Source organism: Gouania willdenowi, chromosome 24 (genome assembly GCF_900634775.1).
Source record: "Gouania willdenowi chromosome 24, fGouWil2.1, whole genome shotgun sequence".
NCBI lineage: Eukaryota > Metazoa > Chordata > Actinopteri > Blenniiformes > Gobiesocidae > Gouania > Gouania willdenowi.
In genome coordinates, this window is record NC_041066.1 from 18,948,861 (window position 1) to 18,972,503 (window position 23,643).

The 23,643-nt window shown below is 36.9% G+C and overlaps 1 protein-coding gene across 3 annotated transcripts; it reads right to left on the reverse strand.

Moving 5' to 3' along the window:
- Positions 1–151: 151 nt before the first annotated feature.
- hbs1l (HBS1-like translational GTPase) lies at positions 152–22,557 on the reverse strand. Of its 3 annotated transcripts, XM_028439406.1 has the most exons (18): positions 22,373–22,548; positions 21,731–21,796; positions 19,935–20,063; positions 19,517–19,768; positions 9,746–9,842; positions 9,408–9,619; positions 7,936–8,101; positions 5,813–5,930; positions 4,448–4,594; positions 4,066–4,140; positions 3,839–3,956; positions 3,661–3,729; positions 3,474–3,578; positions 3,145–3,235; positions 1,745–1,853; positions 1,511–1,611; positions 1,036–1,180; positions 152–470 (listed from the first exon to the last, which is right to left on the reverse strand). In XM_028439406.1, the coding sequence occupies exons 1-18, from the start codon at positions 22,413–22,415 to the stop codon at positions 459–461; spliced, it is 2,055 nt and encodes a 684-aa protein (XP_028295207.1). In that variant the 5' UTR covers positions 22,416–22,548; the 3' UTR covers positions 152–458. The 3 variants fall into 3 exon arrangements, 2 of the variants coding, with proteins under 2 accessions (XP_028295207.1, XP_028295209.1); XR_003672947.1 differs by lacking the exons at positions 152–470; positions 1,036–1,180; positions 1,511–1,611; ... (7 more) ...; positions 5,813–5,930; positions 7,936–8,101 and adding an exon at positions 16,542–18,027 and having other exon boundaries at positions 9,584–9,619; positions 22,373–22,557; XM_028439408.1 differs by lacking the exons at positions 152–470; positions 1,036–1,180; positions 1,511–1,611; ... (9 more) ...; positions 9,408–9,619; positions 9,746–9,842 and adding an exon at positions 16,538–18,027 and having other exon boundaries at positions 22,373–22,557.
- Between the last annotated feature and the right edge of the window lie 1,086 nt (positions 22,558–23,643).

Here is a 23,643-nt window from a genome sequence, read left to right on the forward strand (position 1 = left end):
AGTTATTGCGTGAGGAATTATGACGTTCACACTCGTAATAAGAGTAGAAATGTATATAACCATGACAGATGGTTGTTCAGAAATAAAAACTTTGATCAAACAGAAGTTTGATTGCCGGTAATGAACAAAAAGTTAGACAGGGAAGACCATAGTGGGTGGAAGATGTTTAGTGAGCTTGTTTAACAAAGAAAAGCTGCTCAGCGACATCGAGTCAAGACGTCAGGACTGTTGGAGGCGTTGTTCGACTTGGTTTCTTCTTGGCATCTGGTCACACAGTTGCATTAAATGTGGATCAGAGCAGTGAAGTAAAGCAGCTAATGCCCAGAATATAAACGTGGATGGAATAAAATGACAATCTGACTCCATGTGTGGCATCTCTTCGAGGAATTGCACTTTGTCTCTGGCTGCGAGTATATTCTCCACAATAATTAAGCTGCCACTGTCGATGGGAAGGCTCTTCATACTTTGATCTGCATTCAATAAAAACAGAAAGATTTGTGATGTATGATTGATAATAATTCTATCAAGACTCTTTTTGAATAATATGTTATGATTTCATTAAAAAATCCACTTTGATCTCCTGACAGGTTATGACTGTCAACTGCCAGTCTTCGTCAGAGGCTTTGATGATTCCTCTGAAGTTTCCTTGACTTCCGCGTAGCAATTCCAGCAAGATTCTTTTTGAATAATATGTTAAGGTTTCATTTATTCTGAGAACTATTCTTTAAGAAATCAGCTTTGATCTCCAGACATGTTTCGAATGTCAACTGCCCGTCTTCGACAGAAGTGTCAGCTGATCGCTTTGATATTTACTTGATTTACGTATAGTACTTCCAGCAATGTCTGAATAAATGAAACCTCAAAAATACTAAAAAAAAGACAAAAAGAATCATGCAGGAATTACTACGTGGAAATCACAGAAACTTCAAAGGAAATATCAAAGCGAGAGTCGAAACATGTCAGAAGATTCAAGTTAATTTCTGCTTGCATTTAAATAGCCTAAGTAACATGACAGCACACATGCTATCCTGATACCTCAGTGACGACCCCCGCAGCAATAGTCGAGCCCACGTATCGCAGCATGAAGCGCCCCAGTTCCTTGTAGTCCTTGTACAGCTCTAATGAAACCGGCCTTTGAGTCTGGATCTCCACGATTGCATTCATACCTTTAGTCAAACACCTTTAAAAAAACACAACAGATTTGATCAGCACACAATTTCAAAATCTCCAGTGTGCAATATAGAAAAATATGTCTTTTTTCACATTGTTAGCACGAAACTATTACACTCGACAGCTCATCCTCCCACACTCTGACATGAAGCAATAAACTGCAGCAATTAAACATTTTAATGCTATTGTGGTGACAGATCATTGTTGCCAAGTGAACAGAGCAAAACCAGATCTGCAGTCTATTATACAAAATGTTGAGAAAACATTCCGTACACGCACACACACACACACACGCACAATCACTTAGATTTAGGGTATAAAGTAAAGCTGATGAACTCACTTTGGTTTCTTTTTCAGCACTTCACCGCTGCTTTTGTGTAAAACGCTTATTAGTTTCTTAATAGTGGCCGGCTCACTGACTGTCTGGTAATGCAACAATACCTGGATAAACACAAAAGTACGCACACATTTCACAAGAGGACATTAAGAACGAAACAAGCAGCAGAAAATGTATATTAGCAAAATAGAGCTGGCACCAGTGTGTTACCATGTGTGTTTGTACGTAAGCACTTACTGGAAAGCCTTGTGTGATAGGAACCTCAATATTGAAGAGGAGGATCTGAGCTCTAAAGCGAGTGCAGGTTCTGATTGGCTCCTTGGGATCGCAAAACACACAGCCAACACTGGAAGAAAAACAGTGAAAAAAGGCTGTTTTTAAGCAATTCCTTTGGTTACAGTGTAGCAAAAACAATAAGTTGTATTTCGGGCTTGTCATTTAACACAACCCCATCTTCAAGTGTAACTAAAGTCAACTGAGTATTAGCTTAGCATTAAGCTAAAATTAGCCTAGCATCAACATTAACATAGCATTAACCGAGCATTAACCTAACAATAGCATAAACCGAGCATAAGTATTAACCTTACATTAACAATAGCCTAACAATAGCAATAACCAAACAATGGCATAAACTCAGCATTAGCATTAACCTAGCAATAATATTAACCTAACAATAACAATAACCTACAACAGCATTAGCCTAGCATTAGCATTAACCAAGCATTACCATTAGCCTAACATTAACATTAACCTAGCAATAGCACTAGCACAGCAGTAACATAAACCTAGCATTAACAATACCCTAGCATCAACATTAGCCTAATCTAAATCTAAAAATTAAAAAATGTTTAACTAAACACCAAGGTTTTTGCTGACCTGACACTAGGGGGGAAATTCAAAAAATGCCTTGATTATGGGCAGGGCTCCTGGGGCAGTTAAGACACACCCAGTCTATCTATGCTATGCTAACTAGTAGAGTCAACATGTGATAGCTTTTATAAAAGTGGCGGGGCCAACAATACTTGTTTGTGACACAAGATGGTCCCCAAATGTCACATGATCTCTTTCTCAGCCAATCGCAAAATTCAATTGTAATAACCGGATTTCAACCCATAGAGGGCAGTCGCTCTGACATTTTTCAACAAAATACAACAAATTGTAGTACTTTGACTAAAATGTTAAGAGTTGGACCAGGATCAATCAACAACCCTACTTAATAATATGTTACGGTTTCATTTATTTTAACAACTGTCTTTCAGGAAATGTACTTTGATCTCGACATGTTCTTCATAGGCGTCTGCTGATCGCTTTGATGTGTCTTTGACTTCCGCGTAATAATTCCAGCAAGTTCTTTTTGAATAATATGTTAAGGTTTCATTCATTCAGACAACTGTGTTTCAGAAAATGTACTTTGATCTCCTGACAAGAGGAGAGATCAAAGTACATTTCCTGAAAAACAGTTGTCCAAACAGTTAAACCTTAGCATAGAGGACAAAAAGAACTTACTGGAATTATTAACACTACTTAATACCAACTACATACTTATTCTGCAGAAAAAGTGGTTTTGGGGTTTAGTTACTCTTTAAATGTAACTGTATTTCTGCGCAGATAACCACATAAACTTGTATTTTGTTTACTTGATCTTGATGATGTCCATGCCAGTCACGGTCAGGCTTACATGGTCTCCTGCTGCAGCCCAATCCAAAGGCTCATCATGGAGAGTGATACCTGGTGGCAGAACGTGGCTCATCAATGCGCTAAATCAAAGTGTTTATCAATTTAATTGAACATGGAATTCATTTCTACAGAAGCAATAATAATAAAAAATAATAAAAATAGCCTCTGCAGATATATTCTACTTAAAAACAATGTTAAACTATAATAAAACTTATATTCAACCAAATCAAGGTTTCAAACTTGTAAGTGCAGTACTAGGATTCAACCACCGTAAATAACTAGCGCACACCTTTGACCGTGCACGTTTCATTGGGAGGCATAGCCAGCATTCTCTCCCCAGTTTGAATATAACCAGCTTCAATCTTCCCAGTGACACAGAAGCCTGAACCCTGGTCTTGAAAAAAAGAAGAATTAAACTAATTAGAGTAAAACAAAGACAGCGACACTTTATTCAAAAAGCGAATCAGTAATTGTACCTTTGAACACATCCGAGACGCACAATCTGAACGGTTTGTCTATAGACCGCTGAGGGGCTTTGAACGCATCTTTTTGGAGACAAGGACAGGGAGAACAAAGCTCAATCTTGGGTTTCATTTTCAGATGAAATACTCAATATAATTGCCCCCCATCATTTATTCATTTATGTAGCTTTACCGATCTGATCCAACAGGCTGTATCCAGTGTACCAAGAGGTCAGCTCAGGCACTGTGCTGCAGGTTGCCAGATTTTCCCCTGAGAGCCCGCTGGTGGGAACGTAGAAAACATCCGATTCCTTGGAGGGAAAAAAATGTATTTAAACAAAAACAAAAGTTAAATATATAAATTTTAAAATATAGAAACTCTTTACAAACTCAGGTTTTGGGCACTTGATATCAACTCACCTTAAATCCGGCTTGCTTGAGAAAATGACCAAGTCTTGAAGTGATTTCTTTGAACCGCTCTTGCTGCCAGTTAACCTGGTTTATTTACACATGAACACATCATGGTTAGTCTCAGAGAAACTCAATTAAACCTCACTCTGTTCACACACACACATCTGGCAACCAACAAATGTCAGATTGACAGTGTTCAACAAGACGATTTTAAATGAGAGGCACGAGAACTCTCACTGTGTTGTTTCAATAATAACATGTTTGTGGATGGTAATTTCAATTGTCCCTACAGCAGAAAGTGCTTTTGTTTGTTTTTAGAGATTTTTAAGTTAAAAAGTGTTGCCGTCAAAATCCTTTGTGTGTTCATGGAGTTTCAAATATAGATTCATACCTGGTCCATCTTGTTGATGGCGACAGCCAGCTGGGTCACGCCAAGTGATCGCACCAACAGAGCGTGCTCTCTGGTTTGGCCACCGGCCTCGAAACCTGCCTCGAACTCTCCTCGGCTGGCGTCGACCACCAGCACGGCCACGTCAGCCTAAAGGAGTGCAGAGGCCAGGAACATGTCGTCATTAACTAGATCAGACATTTAAATGCATACGTTAACAACAGGATAACCACATGCTAAGAAGCTGACAGTCTGTCCATGCATTAATTCAAATAAAAGGTCCTTATCTAAATGGTGAACCCGCATCGGAGTGACATTATGTTAAGTTGAGGTTTTGTTTATTCAGACAAGGTTCGCTGTGCGCGGCTGACCGCGCGTGCGTGTGTGAGCGAGAATCCGACGCGCACACAATTTTTTTTTTACAAAAAGTACACAAACGACAACAGAAATACACAAAAATATACAAAAAGGCCCCAAAAACATACATTACAGAAAAATACAATAAAAATATGATAATGACAAAATACACAAAACTAAATATTTATGCAAGAAATACACAAAATGACAACAGAAATGCAAAAAACTACAAAAAAATTATACAAAAATACACAAAAACAATAATTATACAAAATGCATAAAAATAACAACAGAAAGACACAAAAATACACATGACTCCAAAAAACATACATTACAGAAAAATACACCTACACATTTATCATGCGTCCCATAGAATTAAACCAGAGAAATCGCACATGCTATTTTACTTTGCACCCACAAATATACCCCTTTATAACACTACAGAGTACAGAGTATGTACACCTCTTTGTACATCCAACCTTCAAACACATACTCATTTGACCATAATTGACAACTCGACTTAAGCTCCCACTATATGAATACATACTTCCGACGGGCACTGTACTAGTCATATCAAAAACAGAAATGACACGTGCTCCCCCCCCAAAAAAAGGTGCAAGTGCCACACACGCCCATGCGTGCACAAAATACCTAGTGACACTCACACCCAAAAAACCACTTAAGTTTTTTTCTGAGTTGAGCTGTGAGGGTGTGGCAAGGCGGTGTGCGGAAGAAGTAAAAGGAACTCTTTTTAATTAGAGGTTTTAAAAAATACATTGAGATCAACGCAAAGCACCGTTCTAGTGTGGCCTGCACCTGTGGCCAAATGTATTCAAATGTAAGACGATCAGTGCAGGAGGATTATCATTCAAATCTGGTGGGTTTTTTTTTTCACTGTCAAGTTAATTAAGCAAAACAAAATCACGTTTGTCTTTTAGGATTTTAACTGCAACTTTTTTAAAATTTTTGATCAAGTTTCTATGTTGTGAATGTGACTTAAATACTGTTTACCTGTGCGGCTCCTGTGATCATGTTGGGGATGAAGTCTTTGTGTCCCGGTGCATCCATTAGCGTCACCACTTTGGAATTTGTCTCAAACTTAGTCATACCCACATCCATTGTCACACCCCTGCAGCAAAACATTTTTTTTTCAAATGGTTTTACAAATGCTGTGAGAACGTCAAGAAGGAAAAATGCATTAGAAAAACAAACAGAGGAACACTCAGGATTATTAGGAACCGGTTTTCCGCTGCATTAAATCAAGAAAAATGCGTTGAAGTTGTAGTTGTTTGGTGTGCAAAAGCAGCATTACGTCATAGGCTTTTCAAAGAAGGAAATACAGATTCCCATAATAACCACTTTACACTATGAACTGTAAATATTCTGGCAAATTATTATTATTGTCCCATTAAAAGAATGAGTAATGTAAATAGTGGCAGAGGTGTAAAGAGTACTGATATATCTTACTCAAGTAGAAGTACTGTTACCTGATTTAAATTGTACTCAAGTACAAGTAAGTCATATGTGAAATAATAAAGAACAAGTAAAAAGTAGCTCAATTAAATAGTACTCAAAGTACAAGTTACTAGTGACTTTCACCACACCAGGTTTATTTTTGGTAATAAATCTTGTCACGGTTCCCTTGCATACAGTAAACATCTCATCTACTCAGAGTTTCACTTTTTATCTGAGTTCTTAGATTGTACAGTATATCCCGTATCAAAAAGTGGTTGTAAATTCAGATAAATTCAAACAAAACAGAAACTCTGATCATCGTTCCTGATGAAAAGATCCTCTGATTAAAAACTCCCTTGGTGATCTGGGCTCATCTGTGAAAACCAGCCTCAGAAACCTTGGGGTTGTGTTTGATCAAGCAATGTCTTTGGATGGACACTTTCATCAACTCACTAAAAACAGTTTTTACCACCTGAGAAATATCTCTAAAGTGAGGCATTTGTTATGAAACTCAGATCTCGAACTGGTCATCCACGTGTTTACATCATCCTGCATTGACTATTGTAATTCTGTTTTCACTTGTTTTATTAAGTTGACCCTAAACAGACTCCAGATTGTACAAAATGCTGCTGCCAGACTTTTGACCGGTGCTCCCAGAACATCCCACATCACTCCCATTCTTTCTACTCTGCACTGGCTTCCAGTCAAGTTTCACATCGAGTATAAAATCTTAGTTCTGACTTTCTGAGCGTTACATGGTCAGACCCATCATTATATCACGGCCTTGTTGTACCCCTACACTTCAGGGCGCAGCCTTCAGTCTTCAGGCCAGGGTCTTCTAAATATCCCAAAAACTAAATTTAAAACCCGAGGAGACCTGGCGTTCCAGGCTGTGACCCCCAGACTCTGGAAAAACCTGGATCAGTCTCTCCGGGAGCTCAACTGTGTGGACACTTAAGAAACTGTTGAAGACTTTGCTTTTCAGAAAAGCTTTTAGTTAACTTTATTTTAATTTTGTATTATCCTTTTATGATTCTGCTCCTGTGATGTAAATGCACCCATGTTTTGTTATTTTAGGGTGTTGCACCTGTTGTATTAATTTCTCCACTGCTCTGTACAGCACTTTATGATTTCATCTGCAAAAAGCGCTTTATAAATAAATTACTGCCTTAATTACATCTATAAACTTAAAAAGTAAGAGATGAAATCTTGCACAATTTGAACTTAATTTATTTTTCACAAAGGCAACTGTATAAAATAAAAGCTTTGTCAAAATGTATTTAAAAAAAATTAAATAAAATACAACCAATGAATTCAATTCAAAATAAAAACTATTTATGAACTAAAAAACTGAGAAAAAAAAACTAACATTCAATTCTGTTTTGCTGCAGTGCATAACATTTAATCTGATTGATCGGCTAGGATGTGATGCATTTGATTGTTGTCTGGTCATTTCATTTTTTGTAGTTTCACAATGTCTGTTGATCATTTTAAAACAAAAAATAATAATTTACTCGGTCATGGTTGGGTGTAAAAATGTCACAAATTACTTTACTTCTTTTAAAACAAAGTAAAAATACTGATTTAGAAACTATAAAAGCAACTCAATTACAGGAGCATGAGTACTTGTAATCCATTACTTTCACCTCTGAATAGTGGCAGTGAATGATGTCATGTACCTGTCCCTCTCCTCGCCGGTTTCATCCAGAACCCAAGCGTAGGCAAAGGAAGCCTTTCCTGCCTTCTTGGACTCCTGCTCGTATTTGTGCATGGTGCGTTTGTTGACGTTACCCAGCAGATAGAGAAGGTGTCCCATCAATGTGCTTTTCCCTGCATCCACATGACCTTCGAAAAACACATTTGATAGAAACACGAAGGTTAAAACCTCGACTCTGAGGATGAAGAACGAGCGATGAGGCAGATGATAAAGGAATGAGGAAGACTGTGGTAAAGATGATAAGAAAGGTAGGGGGGGAAAAACACAAAGGAAACCCACAGACAGGAGAAGGAAACAGGGACGTGTTGCACAAGTTTAAAAAAATGGGAACAGCGGGGCGGCGAGTGCAAAGGGGAGGGGGTTTGAGAACCGCGTTAAAACAAAAGGTTTCCTTGGCTGTGGGAAAGTAAAAGCATCTGCACTTATGAAACTCCCAAGTCACACATTCTGGTGCAAGCACAAACAGGAGCATAAGATCACAGCTGCATCTCACGTATTTACCAGCACTTACATTTGATGATGTGAACCAAGAGTTTTGCCTCATTATTCAACTGAAAACAAAACCTTAAACCAAGAGGAGAAAAATACAATCTGAGCATAATTTTGAGGGGGAAATGTCACAGTAATTTTTATTTCTTTTTTAATTAAACAATATGTTCATCTATTGTCACCTTCTATAAAAACTATTAGCTCTGCATCTCTGCCAATATATGTGAATGTTAGCAAAAATGTTAGTTTTCATATGCAGAATTGCAGCTTTGGAGCTTATTGTACCTTATATACATGAAGAAAAACTGCTTTCCTAATCATTGTGTGTGTGCACTCATTACCTATAACAGTTTTTTTGGCTCAGGTACTCCCTCTCTTACTTCTGAATCCATGCACCCCCTTTTTCTGACTACAACATTTTGCTCAGAATACTGTTAAAAATCAACTGCAGACTGTCTCTCTCTCTTGGTGACTTTAATGTTTCATTTTATTTTATGAACTTGTATGTTTTAATATCTGATAATTGTCTCTTGTGACATACTGCTGTTTTTAAATAATATGTAAATGGAAGTGTGATATGGTATTATATAGTTACATTTCTTACTATACATTTTATTGTATATTTCCTGTATTTTGTATTATTTTAGGGTGACATTTGAACATTCTGTCCAGGGACTACAGATAAGTGGAATGAAATAGTATTAAGTGCCTCCTGAATACATTTTTGTTATTCCTATTATTTCCAGTCATCTCCCACCTGGTGTAGGACAAAGACTGAGCCTTGTATTTTTAATTCATGTCCTAATTAAAGTCATTTTCATCATCATCGTTATGATTATCATTTTAAACCCAAAATGAACATAAAATCCCACATGTTAATGCTTTTGTTTGTTAATTTTCTGTGACGCCATCATGTCCCCGTACACCCATTTGAGAAACACTGACCTATAACAACCAAATTTAACAGCGGTTTTCCACCCTGTCTCTTCTCCAGCTCTGTCTTCACATTGATTGACTGTCGAGCTTTCACAGAGGAGCGGCTCGGCGTCGGCACTGAGGGGGTCTCCTCCCCGTTCGACCCTTTAGACGGGGTTTCAGGTCGTTTAGCAGCAACTTCAGTGGCAGGAATCCCACTGGCAACGCCGTTTTCCCCTGAGCTGGGAGAGAGTCAACACTTTAGTCATGAAGAAACTCAACTTTTTTATACATCCAGTATTTTACTAAAAATTAAGACATTTTCTACTGAGTTTGTGTTCATTTTGCAAATCGATGATTTTACCAACCTGGGGACATCAAAGCCCATTGTCTGCTTCTTGCCAGAGACGGTCATACGGGCTACTTTGGGCACCACCTCAGAGTCCACCTTATCTCTGCTTTTAGCTTTGAAGTATAGTGGGAAAAAGAAAACATAAAAGGGCATTCACAAACTCAACAGTTTCAAGACTTTTGAAACAAGAAATGAGCATTTATTAGTGTTCAGAAAATTACTTTCACACCGATTTCAGTTTCCACTTTAGTGACTCAGTGGTTTGTTTTATCAGCTAGTTGATTATGATAATTAGCAATCCTTTAAATAAAAGCATTTAGATCTTAAATCATAACCTTTGAAGTATTCTGACCTTTTAAAACATCTAGGCCATCAGTTTCACACACACACACGTGTTTAAAACTTAATCTCTGAGAATTAGTGAGAGTGCACCAGTGTAGCAGCATTAAGACTTATTGAGATTTCTGCTTTCTCATACCAGTCGCAGATGGCCACCGGTCCCAGTCATATCAGCTCTTTACTGATTCATTCAGCCCTACCTTATGTGTGAATTCGTGCAGCAGAAAGCTTCCTGGTACTGAAAGGGTTAATTTCTGAAGTGGCCGTTGTCTCCCCCCTCTCCGCATAAATAGTGACGAAGCATTTCGCAGAATGAGTCTTTTGAAAAAGACGTAGTCTCCAGTAAACAAATGAGACACTGCGTACAAAGAACTATTTTGTTGTTGGTTTCAGAAGCAGGATGGACCACAAATACTTTACGTGGGCCTCTGATTGTTGTGTGTTTCATTTAGAGGAAAAGTAACCTGAATTATTAATCAGCTTTTCTCTCATCAAAAACTCTCTGATTGACTTGTGCTGCACCGGAGGAAAAAGTCCCTTTCATTCCAACCCATTGACACACAACACCATGATGAAGCTCAGCACACGTTTTTTTTTTTTTTTTTACAAATACATTTGTACCTGGAAAAAACAACTAATATTTCAAAACAACCATGTACAGCACATTTAAAAAATATATAGTAAGATGAGGGGAAACAACATAAGTTACAGATGTGCTCTAAACGCTGAAAATTGGACCAGACTTTTGAGTGAAAAATACCCTTGAACCAAAACTGGGTCTGCACTAGAATTCTGAATGTGTGCTGTGGTGCCTGGTAATTTACAGAAAGTCCTGTCAGACAATATAGCTGTTAAATGGTGGTGTCAATTAGAGGCACAAAATTATGGAATACACTTCCAGAAAACATCAGAAACTGTGGCAATTACCCAACATTTAAAGCAATTCTCAAAAATTGGTTGAAAACAAACCAGTCATGCACCCACAGATAATAATGTACTTTTTCTCTTTTAACTCCTTACTGTTATTTTTGTTTTATTGTAAATAGCATATGCGGCATCATGTTTTCTGTCAACAGTCGGTTTAATGTTTGTCTCATTGAGTGATGTTGTTTAATGTTAAATGTTATTGTTCAGTTATGTTTTATCACGTTTATCTGTCTTAGGACAACGAATGAAATTTAGCTATTGTGCTAACTCTGACATATTTATGTTAACGCTGTTTACAAACACATTTATTAATATGTATTGTCATAATTCAAATAAATAAATTAAATGAAATGTGATTTAGTGAGCATAAAATGTTGAAATGTTTGTAGGCTCTTGATTTTCTTTCTTTGAGCTAGTTCTTATTGATACCGAATAGAGCCCGATTTAGCGATCAATGATTAATCTATTTTATGTAACCGATGAGTGGCTCTGTGGTGTGCTTTGTGTATTATAAGCTGCCACTTTTGAATCAGCAGTAATGATTACACATATAAACGACACAGGTGAAAGTAGTTCATCGTTTACAATTCCATTTTGCGTTTTTACTTGTTCGCCCTTTTTTTTTATATTTTTTTACATTTTATTCCAGAAATACAGCTTGCACAAGTTTGCTTATTCTTTTTTAACAAAACTAAAAAGTTTGGAGACTCCTCCTTCAGTTTTTATGCTCCAAGACGGTGGATCTGAGAGGAGCCGAGATTATCATAATTTTTAAACGTAAACTAAAAATCCATTTATTCAGTCTGGTTTTATGTCGTGCTTTATGATTTTTATGGTTCCTAATTTTTTTATGTTTTATTACAAATTTTAATGTTTTATATATATATATATATATATTTTTTTTTAAATGTTCCCTTCTCTGCTTTGATTTTGTTTCTGACTCTCTTATTTAATCATCTTTTTAATTATTTTATTAAATTACTTCTGTGAGCATTAGTCTCTAAACCTTTTTATCATTCTTCACTTTTGTCAATCACATCACATTACTTTGATCTGCAATTGAATTATACAAATGTGTCTTTGCATACAGTATATATCCTATCAATGTTCTTATATATTATTGGCCAATAAATCGGTTAAGATACATTGAATATCGGCTTTTTAAAACCAATAATGGTATCTGCCCTCAAAAATTCCATATCGGTCAGGCTCCAATACTAAGAAACAAGATTTACATTCGTGCATCGCTGACCCATTTATCAACCAATGGGTTACATACATTTTAACTCTAAAGATAAGAATTTTCTACAATTAAATAAAACAGAAAATACAAATAAATTAGAAAACCCTGAAAAATAACCTTAATAAATCCAATAAAACAACATAAATTATATCTGAGATTTGATATGCAGGCTGACATAATGCATTAGGTTTTTTTTTGCTGATATCAGCACCCTTAAAAGCTCCTGCAGTTTATATGAGAAATGTACTTTTATCTCTGACAGGGATCAACACATAATCCATAAACTTGAAGTTCCAATCAATCAACATTTATAGCAAATGTTTGGTTTTTCCTGATACTCTAATTACTATGCAAACAACGAACTTGCAATCAAGTGATTTTAGGCACGGTGCCTAAGGGAGTTTTAACAGAAAGGTCAGAAACAGAGCAACTGCTCAGTGCGGTGTTGCCCTCCAGCTCGTAGAAGGATATCCCTTCACTGTTTGGACTGGAAGGCAAACACCTTGCATCCTCCTATCCAGGATTTTTCTGCAGCGGCGGACCTTATTGGAGACTAAACGTGAACACACCCATTCCCTTGGGCCCTAAAAAGGAGCCCGTCCTGGATATGCAAATAACAAGTTTTCCTCCCTTGTCAAAACACCAGCACAGGAGGACATTGAGACGGACTGGCAGGTGCAGCTGCACGTTACACAAGCCAGCAATAGGAAGCTATAGGCAGGACACAGAACAAACACCCACTAAAAACTAAGCTAAATTGTATTTTAGTAAAAAATTTTAATAGGTTTAGAATGACTTTCCATTTAATGATCTTTAAATATGGAAAACAAATCTAGAACTGCATTTGTTAACCCAAATTTCAATACCCTTACTCAATTATTTTCATTGTAATGCACATTAAACGTCACAGCAGATCTAAAGTTAATGAGTCCCTAATCATATTTGACTCCAGATACAAAATAATTAATATACGAACTGCCATTTTTTTTTAAAGGAGCTCATGATTTCAGTAGTGCCTGGTAGGTAAATGCACACAGGTGTCAGTGAATGTTGCACAAAAATGTAAAGTAAAGAGGAAGAATTCATGACATCACAAGGTAGAGAATTCCTGTTCAGGTATTTCAAAATAAGAGAAACACAAAAATAGAGAGCAGTGATGATAAATAAAAACCTGCTGTTGGCACATAATGAAAAAAAAGCATCAATAAGGTATGTTTACACTCCAGCCACCTTGTTCTAAACCACGTGTCACACTCAAGGCTCGGGGACCAAATCTGGCCCCTTAGCAGTCCAATTCGGCCCCCGTGGGAAAGTTAAAAAAACAGAAACAAATAAATGATTGTCTAAATATTTCAGTTGTAGATATCTCAGCTTTTCTAAATAGACAAATTTAATTAAACTCCACAAATATTTATCACAATATGATTAAAATGACTCTAAAAACACACAATACAATAACAAAAATACACAGAATAACTTTTCAAGAAGTGCCAAGCCATGAATGAGGATGATTGTGAAATAGGAAAATCAGACCTCTAGCTAAAAATGTAGAAGCCCTTCAGAACCTTTTCAGAATGACTCACAAAAACAGAAAAAAAAAAAAAAAAAAAAAAACCTGAGAAGCAAAGCCACAACTAAACACACACCCTCCCTCCCACCGTCCGCCCATTCCCCCTAGTCACATACCTGATACTCGGTCACTATTAAAACTCAAATCTTACTGATGAAAATCCTGTGCAATGTAAACAAGTGTGTTAATGAATTAACCAACCGTGTGGCGTTCAAAGAAAATATGGAAACAGAAAAAAACACAAAAGGACTTAACTCTAACATATGCATTTTTCGAGGTTGTTCAAAATTAACATCGTATTTTTATTTCAGGATCTTTAACAGAGTAGAAATGCTCATGTAGCAAAAATTATGACCAATGAGAATACAACTTTTCTGTAACGTTGTAACCAAAATCACTAAAGCAACACATTGGTGCAATATCTTCACCTTGCAAATCTGCAGTCTGCAATGTGATGTAGGCAAGGTTTGATGTGTCAAGTTTTAAAGCAGTGACGCAGAGACACATGGTCAGAATTTCCTATGTGGGAGAGGTGAAACATACGGGTAAGGTGCTCTTCTGCAGCTGTCAACAAGTAAACGCTAAAAAAGGTGACATTTTCTCTGATTGCAGCTTCCTGCTTGAAACCACACACTGGGTAGGTTTAAGAGAGATGGAAAAATGGACATAGAAAAGACATGGACTGAAACACATGGGCATTCCGTCTACTTCATAAAGCAGGTGATCATTTTGGGCTGGGATATCTGAAATTAAATTTAAAAAAGGAGCTACACAGGTCTTTTCATGGCAGAACAGACCACCGAACACTCACAGCTATTTGCAAACATGATGATCCCATGATTATGAACGTGCAGTAGGAGGAACCGGTTTGTCTCCTAATGTTTGACTTGTCATCAGGACCTCTTTGTTTTCTTTATGACCTATTAGTTCCCCCAGGCTTTCTACTGTTTGACACACTTAAAGTCCACTTCACATGCCGTTTTTCTGATACTTTAAAATAACCAAGCAACTATAAACCTGATTCTTATAAAACGACCATAGAACTAAATTTACAACCAGGCGCATGTCGTCAATTATTTGATTAAATTTTCAACCATTTGACCGTGTGATATCGAAGAAAGCCTGACTGAAGGAGACAAGATACAATATTTACAATAATATTTTCACCACCGTTAAAAGTTTTGATTTTAAATTCACTTTAAAGCCTCTTTTCTAAAACAAGAATCCAGGGCAGAGGCTATAAAAAGAGAGAATAGATCTATTGTGATCAAAATAAGTACGACTTTCGAATTGATGAGCAAATTTTCTATGCATTTTTAGTAGTTTTCCATGACATTTTCTGTGTTGCATACCAAAATTTGCTCAAATTTGTTTATAAAAACTTCCACAAAGAACCAGGCTTGAAGCTGTGGCTGAAAAAGGGGGGGGAGATGCGACTATATAAAGCACAAGCCCCACGTCTGGAAAGTTAACTTACAAATTTTTGTCATGCCTGCAGGCTATCATTAATCATGTTTTGCACCTAGTACGATGTAAAATCTAGAGTTCTGCACATTAAAGTTTTATGATCTCAGTATATTTCGTGATTTATATTCTGCACCGATGTTGAGAGCAGGTGGTGAACGAAGGTAGCTGAGCTTGTAGCTAAGCTTTGATCACAGCTTAATGTTTTAAGAGAGTGAAAACGGCATTGTCAAGGTATAGGAAAGTTGACAGAGGAAGGACAGAAAACTGAGTGGTATGAACAAATACCAATTTGATGGACTGGTAGAACATTAACATTACAAATATTGTCACTGTAAATATTATATCCAGTACCTTTAAAAGAATTTTGATCGCAACACAACAAAAATTGTGAGGTTGTACGAGTAATTCCAGTGAAATTTGGCATTAGAACATTTGTATACTCCTGTAAAAAAAAAAAAAAAAAAATCCACACGGACTGAAGGATGTGCCTAAGTAGAAGTGACATAATAGCACATGGTTTCAGTCACCTTTATTTCAAAATTGACAATTCAAGCTCGAGCAGTGTATAAAGACACTCAAAAAAGAAAAATCAAAACCATGTGAACAAAGAAACTTTTTCTGCACTTTAAAAGACATGTTATAATAATTTTGTACACTTGGTATTTATAGTCCATTTTCATCCTATTTGAATTTGAAACTGAAAAAAAAGAAAAAGAAAAGCTCCCCTTGTGTGGCTGTCTGCGTGTATTCTTGTACCTCATGGGAAAATCTCCAGGTGTCCTTGGAAACCAAACAATTTAACCTCACGATCTCAAACATACGCAGCAGAAAACCAGAGCAATGGTTAACTGATCCATATTCCAATAGCTGCAGCACACCTGCAGACAGTGTCAGTGCTCTAAAGGCTTTGTTCAACTCAGGCAAGGATGTATAGGCCTCACTAGCTGAGATGCAAAGAACTACAAAAATCAAAAAGCTAATTGCTATGATAAAATACAAATACACAATCAAAGGTAAAAATGTAACTATTAAAAAAGGAATTAAGTCCCAAGTCCTTAAAAGACTAAATGGTAATAAAATGCAGTCATGTCTGTGTATTAAGTGACAGAAACACAAGTGTTATTTGTTTAAATGTTAAGAGTTTTCTGCTGCACAATGAGCCAAGAGTTATCTATTGGTCCTCCTTCCCCAACGTATCCAGAGTAAGGCAATATGTGATAAAAGGGTCAAGGGATTAAATCAGCAGAATTTAACATGCATGTTTACCTTGTGAAAGCTTTCTGCTGATTAGTGCGGACAATGTCATCAGGAGAAGGGGTGTTGAAACAGAATGGTAAAATTGGCAAAGGAACAGACGTCTCGTCATTGGATTTGTCTCCGGCTTTATCGACGATGTCCTGATAACCATTTCCTGCCTTGTGACATTTTGCATTTCCCTTTGATATGTTTCTCCTCTTTCTTTGTCGCCTCCAGCTCTGATCAGTCAAAGTCAGGGCAAATATCGAAGGTTTTGCGAAAACAGAAAGTTGCTGCCGTAAATCGAAAGAAGTTGAAGCGGATGGTGAGGGCAAGTCTTTGTCCGACTGACAGGAGTACACACTGGGTGACTGAGCCATGAGTGAACTGAAGTCCATTTCGTCAATGGGTTTCCGTGGCCTGGTGGTTCGGTTGTGCCATTTGTGGTTGAGCTTATGTTGACTCTGGTCGTCTTCTACGTTTTCTACCAGCACACGGGAATCTTCTGGTTTCGTTGGTGAAAGGAGGGAGGAGAGGGTGTACTCTGACCCATTTGAGGTGCTTGAGGTTTTGTCTTTGTGTTCAGATGCTGAATGTGACAGAGGGAGCTGCTTAGTCAAACCAGGTGGTTTGTGCCCTGCAAGCACAGGAGCTTTTGCGTTTTGGGGCTGTTGGGAGGCTAATGGTGCATTAGCTTGATGTTGTAGACTTAGATCAGATAGAGAGAAAGTGCTGTCTAGATAGGGTGCTCTCGGAGTAGAAAATGGCAAGGGGTTGGCTATCTTTTGTTGGTGCTGAGAAGCAAGATCGAAAAGACACAGGGTCTGAGTTGACGTTGCCATTCCCTGACTCCTAAGAGAAGGTACGGGGATCGGAGGACAAGCAAATGCTTTGCTAGGATTTGGGCTACTACGCTGCGAATGCTCCTGAATTAAATCAAATAAGGAAGGATTACCCTGCTGGTTAGATGCAGCTACTTTACAACTGGGTTGGGCTTTAATCACCCCGTTGTTGTTCTGTGGTTGAGAGCTGAGATTTCCAAATACAGGAGTAGAATCAGCCATAAACATGCTTGGAGATGTCATCTTGGAAATGTTTTGGGACGCAGAGGAAGGGTTGGAGGACACTCCTAGTGATGCTAGTGTCCCCAAAGAAAGACTGTGTTGGTTTGAAATACTGGACAAACTGGAGGGGGTTCCAACAGTGTGAATACTTAACGGCAAAAGTCCCAAACTTCTCCCGGCATCAGATTGTTTCGCCCCATTGCACTTTTGCTCATGCTCAGACATAAGCTGTGCCAGACTACTTGTAACACTGATAACACTTGGACTACTACTTTGAGAGTTACACTCTTGCTCATCACAGATACTAACAATTGGTACAGCCTTATGTTGAGGCAAAAGATCACATAAATTGGGAATTCCCGATGGCTGCTTTGCATTTTTGAGCCTGTCAATCTGAGCTGTGTGATCTGTGATGTGTGTAATGCCTGATTGAGACGCAGACAAGCGGGCTCCTTACCTTACAAAAGCCAAATGCAGATTCCAAACGACAGAGTTGGAGGAGGCCGCGGAACAGGGGTCGGATTAAACATACAAAAAAAAAAAACACAGAAAGATGGCATTTTGTTAAACATTAGCATAAATAAATGAATTCAATCCCACAAGTATGAGTAGTTTTAATATGCAGTGTCCAGGTTGCCATTGACCAGGGTTGGGGTCAATAATAATTACAGTTCAATTATGATTACAGAGACCAAATTCTTTTCCAATTACAATTAAAACTACAATATTTTTTTCCCCTGAAAGTCAATCATTCTCAATCAGTAAAGTTCAAATTCAATTACTGAGCCTGAAATAAATAACAATATAAAATGTAACATTGCTCTTGTGTTAGCTTTCTGTTAGCATCTCTTATAATAACGGGCCAGTTTTGACAAATGTCTTGAATCGGCTGTAAAATACACTAAAGAATATTATCCCTTATCTATTTAGTTTTTCATCTCTTGGTTACCTTGTTAGGCTCCCTAATTAATGAAAATATTGGTGTTAATATTTTTGGTGTGGGCGTCTGAGCCTTTTTTCTGTCAGTATATCCACAATTTATATATATATATATATATATATATAGATTTTTTTTTAAATGGTAAAAAGGTTGTGGGAGATGTTGATATGAAACATATTTTAATAATTATCAACTATGTATGTGTAAGCCATAGAACTGTAACATGGGCACAGTTTTGCATTTCATTAATTTGCAATTGACAATTTTTATAGAATTTCAATGCCATTTACAAATCAACTCAATTACAAAGTCAATTATTACAACACAACTGCTTTTTTCTAATACAATTACCGTTGTAAAAATGATCAATTACACGATTAAAATTGTAATTGAACCCAACCCTGCCATTAACCGTATGTGATTAATATAAATATATACAGTAGTCCCTCGCTATAACGTGGTTCACCTTTCGCGGCCTCTGTGTTTTGCGGATTTTTTTTACAGTGCAATTTTGGATGCATTTTTTTTTTGTTTAGCATCCTGATTGGCTAATGCTGTGTTGATCCACCATCGACACATCCAACTCGGTGAGTTTCACTGCCTGCTGAAACGAGGAGCTGTGCTCCTTTTTCTCCTCTCATAAAAATAAACCACCAGTGAAAAAAGCCGGTGTGATTAGCGGCTAATGATATGCTAGCTCAGTGCTACAGAGAGAACAGGTTTATGTTTTAAAATCTACAAAGGTTTGAACTTTGAGAGTGTTTAAACAAGAGGACAAAGTGTATAAAGTGTGTGGTGAGGGGTTTTACAGCCTTAAAACATGTATAATAATTGTAAAAAATAAAACTGACTACTTTGCTGATTTCGCCTATTGCGGGTTATTTTTAAAACGTAACCCCCGCGATAAACAAGGGACTACTGTAATGTAAATTTTAATATAAACATGATTTTTCAGTAAAGTATGACTAATCCTGACCAAGTCATTGCCAGCTCAGGCGTACCTTTCTCAGCCACAGCTTCTGGCCTGGTTCTTTGTGGAAGCGGTGCTTTCCCATCACTTTCTCTTGCTATTGGTGTCACGTCTCCCACTGCGCCTCTTGAAGCTGGGGCTTTGTTCACGTCTTCAGACAACACTGCGTCCAATGCTCGCTGAGGGTCGAACCCACATCTTATGGCAGCCTGGCTCAGGACAGAGTCTGGCACTGCTTCTCCCAACACGGCCCGCATGTGATCCAGACAGGAGAACAACTTAGCTGAACAGAGCAAAAACCTAGGTTTAATTCTGACGTCAAGGAGCGGCCCAACACATTTGAGTAGTCCACAATAACAAATGATTTGCTTTGTTTTGGGAGCACAAAAACATTGGAAAAGTTTGCAATTCTCTCATGAAAACAAGACCCATTTACTTCCAAATACTACCTTGTTTGAGGGGGTCAAGATCATGGTTGATGGTAGGGGACATTGGGACATCTTCTTCATCTTCTTCTTCCTCTAGGGTTTCCTCTTTTGGTGTTTGCTTCTCTCTGCGTGAGTAGATGAACTGATTTGCTGGTGAATGAGAAAATATATAGAAAAAATTAGCAAACATATTTAAATTGTATCATTTGTGACTCAAAATGTCCTTAATTTTGTCTCAGAGTATACCCATTTCTACATAATTGGGTAAAATGTCAGTATACCCATTTTCGTTTCGCTTCCCTCATCATCAATCCCAATTTAGATGACTTTACTGGCTATTAAACTTCCCAAAATTCATACCGAATAAGATGAAAAGGGTCATTTGCGCCAATTATATATATCAATTTTATACTTTTATGCTTCAAATGACTTTCGGAACCTGGGAGCGCTACACTGAAATCACGCATGATTAAATCACAAGAAATATGACTTGTCAGGAGGCTGAGCTATTTTACAGGGGAAAAAAATATCATGGGAATGACTGATATGGTCCCAAAACATGTAAATGAGTCATATAGCCATATCCATTTCATTTTGAGCAAAATACCACCAACCAGAGAATCACACGCAAGTTTTGGATGAAATCCTGCACAGCCAAGTGATTTTAAACAAGATGATGAGCAACATTTGACATATTTGTCTGTTTGATACACTTGCTAGACATTCAGTCACTCTTTTTAAGGGGAAAAATAGCATGAAATGCATGATATTGTCCCAAAACATGCATGTGAGGTATGTAGGAGACTGACCGCTGGGATATTTTCTCAAAAATAATCCAAATTCAAAAACTGTTTTCAAATGTCCAATACTGTTTCTTGAAGCATCAAGTGACTTCTTCATGACTTCAACTAGTATATTTTGCAAATAAAAAAGGAAAAATCCCAATTTTCTAAAAAAAAATTAAGGTTTTTGTGTTTTGTTAAAGTTAAATAGACCAGTTAAAACTGGGCATAGATCGATCAATTCAGATCTGCATTAAGTCTTTCTTTGCCACCATTAACTATCTGAGTTACAATTGTATTTTTATGAATGAAGGCAAAAGCAGACTTCCACTGTCTTTTAGGTGTGTGTATCTAGAGTATGTAGAATAATAATAAAAAAAATAACACTCAGTTATTGTTATTCATTTATCATAAAAAACTGTGTATAAACCAGAAGTGAGCAACCTTTACCACAGCGGGGCCACAAAAATGCTTTTTTCTGATCTGAGGGCCACATTGTCAACATTAATGTCAGCCTTTTTAGAATAATGACCTTTCTGAGCATTAATAAAGGAACAAACAATGAGTTTGTGCTGTCATTTAATGTGTTTTTGGTGTCATTTAGTGTTTATATTTAGTTTTTGTGGTCTTTTGTGTATTTCTCTCTCATTTTGCACTTTCTGTTGTTGTCTTGTGTGTTTTTACTTTCGATTTGTGTGTTTTTTTTAAATCATTTTGCATATTTGCCTCTTATTTTGTTTATTGTGTATTTATTTTCAGTGTATTTGTCACTATTTTGGAATTTTTTTCTGATTTTGTGTTACAGTTTTTTTTTTTTTTTCTTGCCGTTTCGTGTGTTTTTTGAGTAATTTTGTGTATACTGTACATTTCTGTAAGTTTTTTTTCCCACTCACTTTGTGCATTCAGTTTAGGGGCCGCTCAAAATTAGAACAAGGGCCACCGTTGCCTATGTCTGATATACACCATTGTAAAAAGTTATGTATGTGGTTTCTCTAAAGTATTATGTTAGAAACCACAATATTTATTACAACCCACCAGTTGCAGGTGATATGCAGTAGTCATCATCCACTGAATGTCCATAGAGGTCGTCATCATCAAAATCTACACACAAAGAGAGACATAGACGAGAGGTAAAACATCAGGTTTATTCAGTTCTGCACAAAATACACCTCAACCCAACGTTTGGTGACAGCTGGCTCATTGCTTTGTCAGCAGGTTTAGAAATGCATACGTTTCATAAACTGGAACTCAAACAAACCTTTTAAGAAACAAAATTTTAAAAAAATAAAATAAAAAACGTGTTTTAAGACATTAACTGAAAGCAATGAGTCAATGAATTCAGGTAGGAGTAAATCTTTGTAGTTAAATCACAATACGAATTAGCCAGCAACCTGTTTAGCTAACTCTAAGATCATTTTAAACACAATAATATTGGGCACGAAAAGTGAAGTCTTGATACTACAACACCATGGAATTAATGCTTGGACACAATAAAGTGCAATACTTTGTACTTGGTGCTAAACGTTAAGTGACACGACACCAACGTTGCTGTGCCAATTTAGCTTAGCATTAGCCGCTAACAGCTTCTGTAAACAGTGGTTTAGCTTAGCGGCTAACGGGTTTAGCAACAAAGGGCCCTATGTTGACGTTTTAAAAGACGGAGCCAGATAAATCTACCTTCGTCGTAGTTGTAACCACGAACATTTCTGTGCCGAGACATGTCGCAGGTTTTTTTTCGCGTCCTTCTCCCGGGCTTTGGTGAAAGTGATGCGGCCCTGGGACTGTTGTGACTTCTCACATGGATCTCATCACAGCCTTCAGAGAGAGAGAGAGAGAGAGAGAGAGAGAGAGAGAGAGAGAGAGAGAGAGAGAGACAGTAGCGACAACGGAAGTGAGAAACCGTCACGTGATTTATGTAGACTCAAATAGTTCCCGGAAGTTATTGACAAACAATTCGATTCCGAGTGACATAACTGGGGTTTTCAGTAATTTGTCGTCAATAACTGGATTGATTTACAATATTTATACAGCACACCGTCATATTCACACGTTAATAATCTATTATTAATTAAATTAAATAATAATTAATAGTTAATTAATAGTTAACAATGCACACGTTAATGGGTTTTGATGATAATAATAGTCATCATCATCATCATCATCATCATCATCATCATCATCATCATCATCATATTCAAAATTATTATTTAAACTGCTCACTTTCGGGAACTATTGTGAGGCTCCATGACCCGCCATTGCTGTAAAAAATAAAAATAAAAATAAAAAAAAACGGTCCATTGGAATGAACGGAACTTAATTCCCGAACAAAAACAATATTGAAATAAAAAAAAAACAGTTGTTACAACATGACACTAATCTGACGTTGCGTTTTATGACGCATATTTAATTTTTACCCATTTTCAACAGTTTTTGATGATGACTTTGAAACTTGTTTACATTGTTGTTACCGTTCCACTGCTAATATAACAACAAATTTTATATTTTAAAGAAATATTCACTTTTATTGTAATTTAGATTTATATTTGACAAAGTGAAAGTATAGAATATAGTTGTTTAAGATTTGTGTTTTAATGTAGAAATTAATAATAATTAGAATTTTATTATTATTATTATTATTATTATTATTATTATTATTATTATTATTATTATTATTATTATTATTATTATTATCATTTAAACTCCAGACGACTTCACGTGGGGTCCCGACCCCATGATTGAAAAACACTGGGTTAGTTGTAGTGGTTTGTTGTTCAGTCTAAATTTTACTGGGGTTGGACGATATACAAATATACAAAGCTCATGAGATCAGTGTTGCCACACTTACATTAAAAAGGTAATCTGACTATTGATTACTGATTAGTTACATTACTGATTACAGTAATAGATTACAAGTTACTTTACTAATTACATTCAGCAGCTGCCGACAA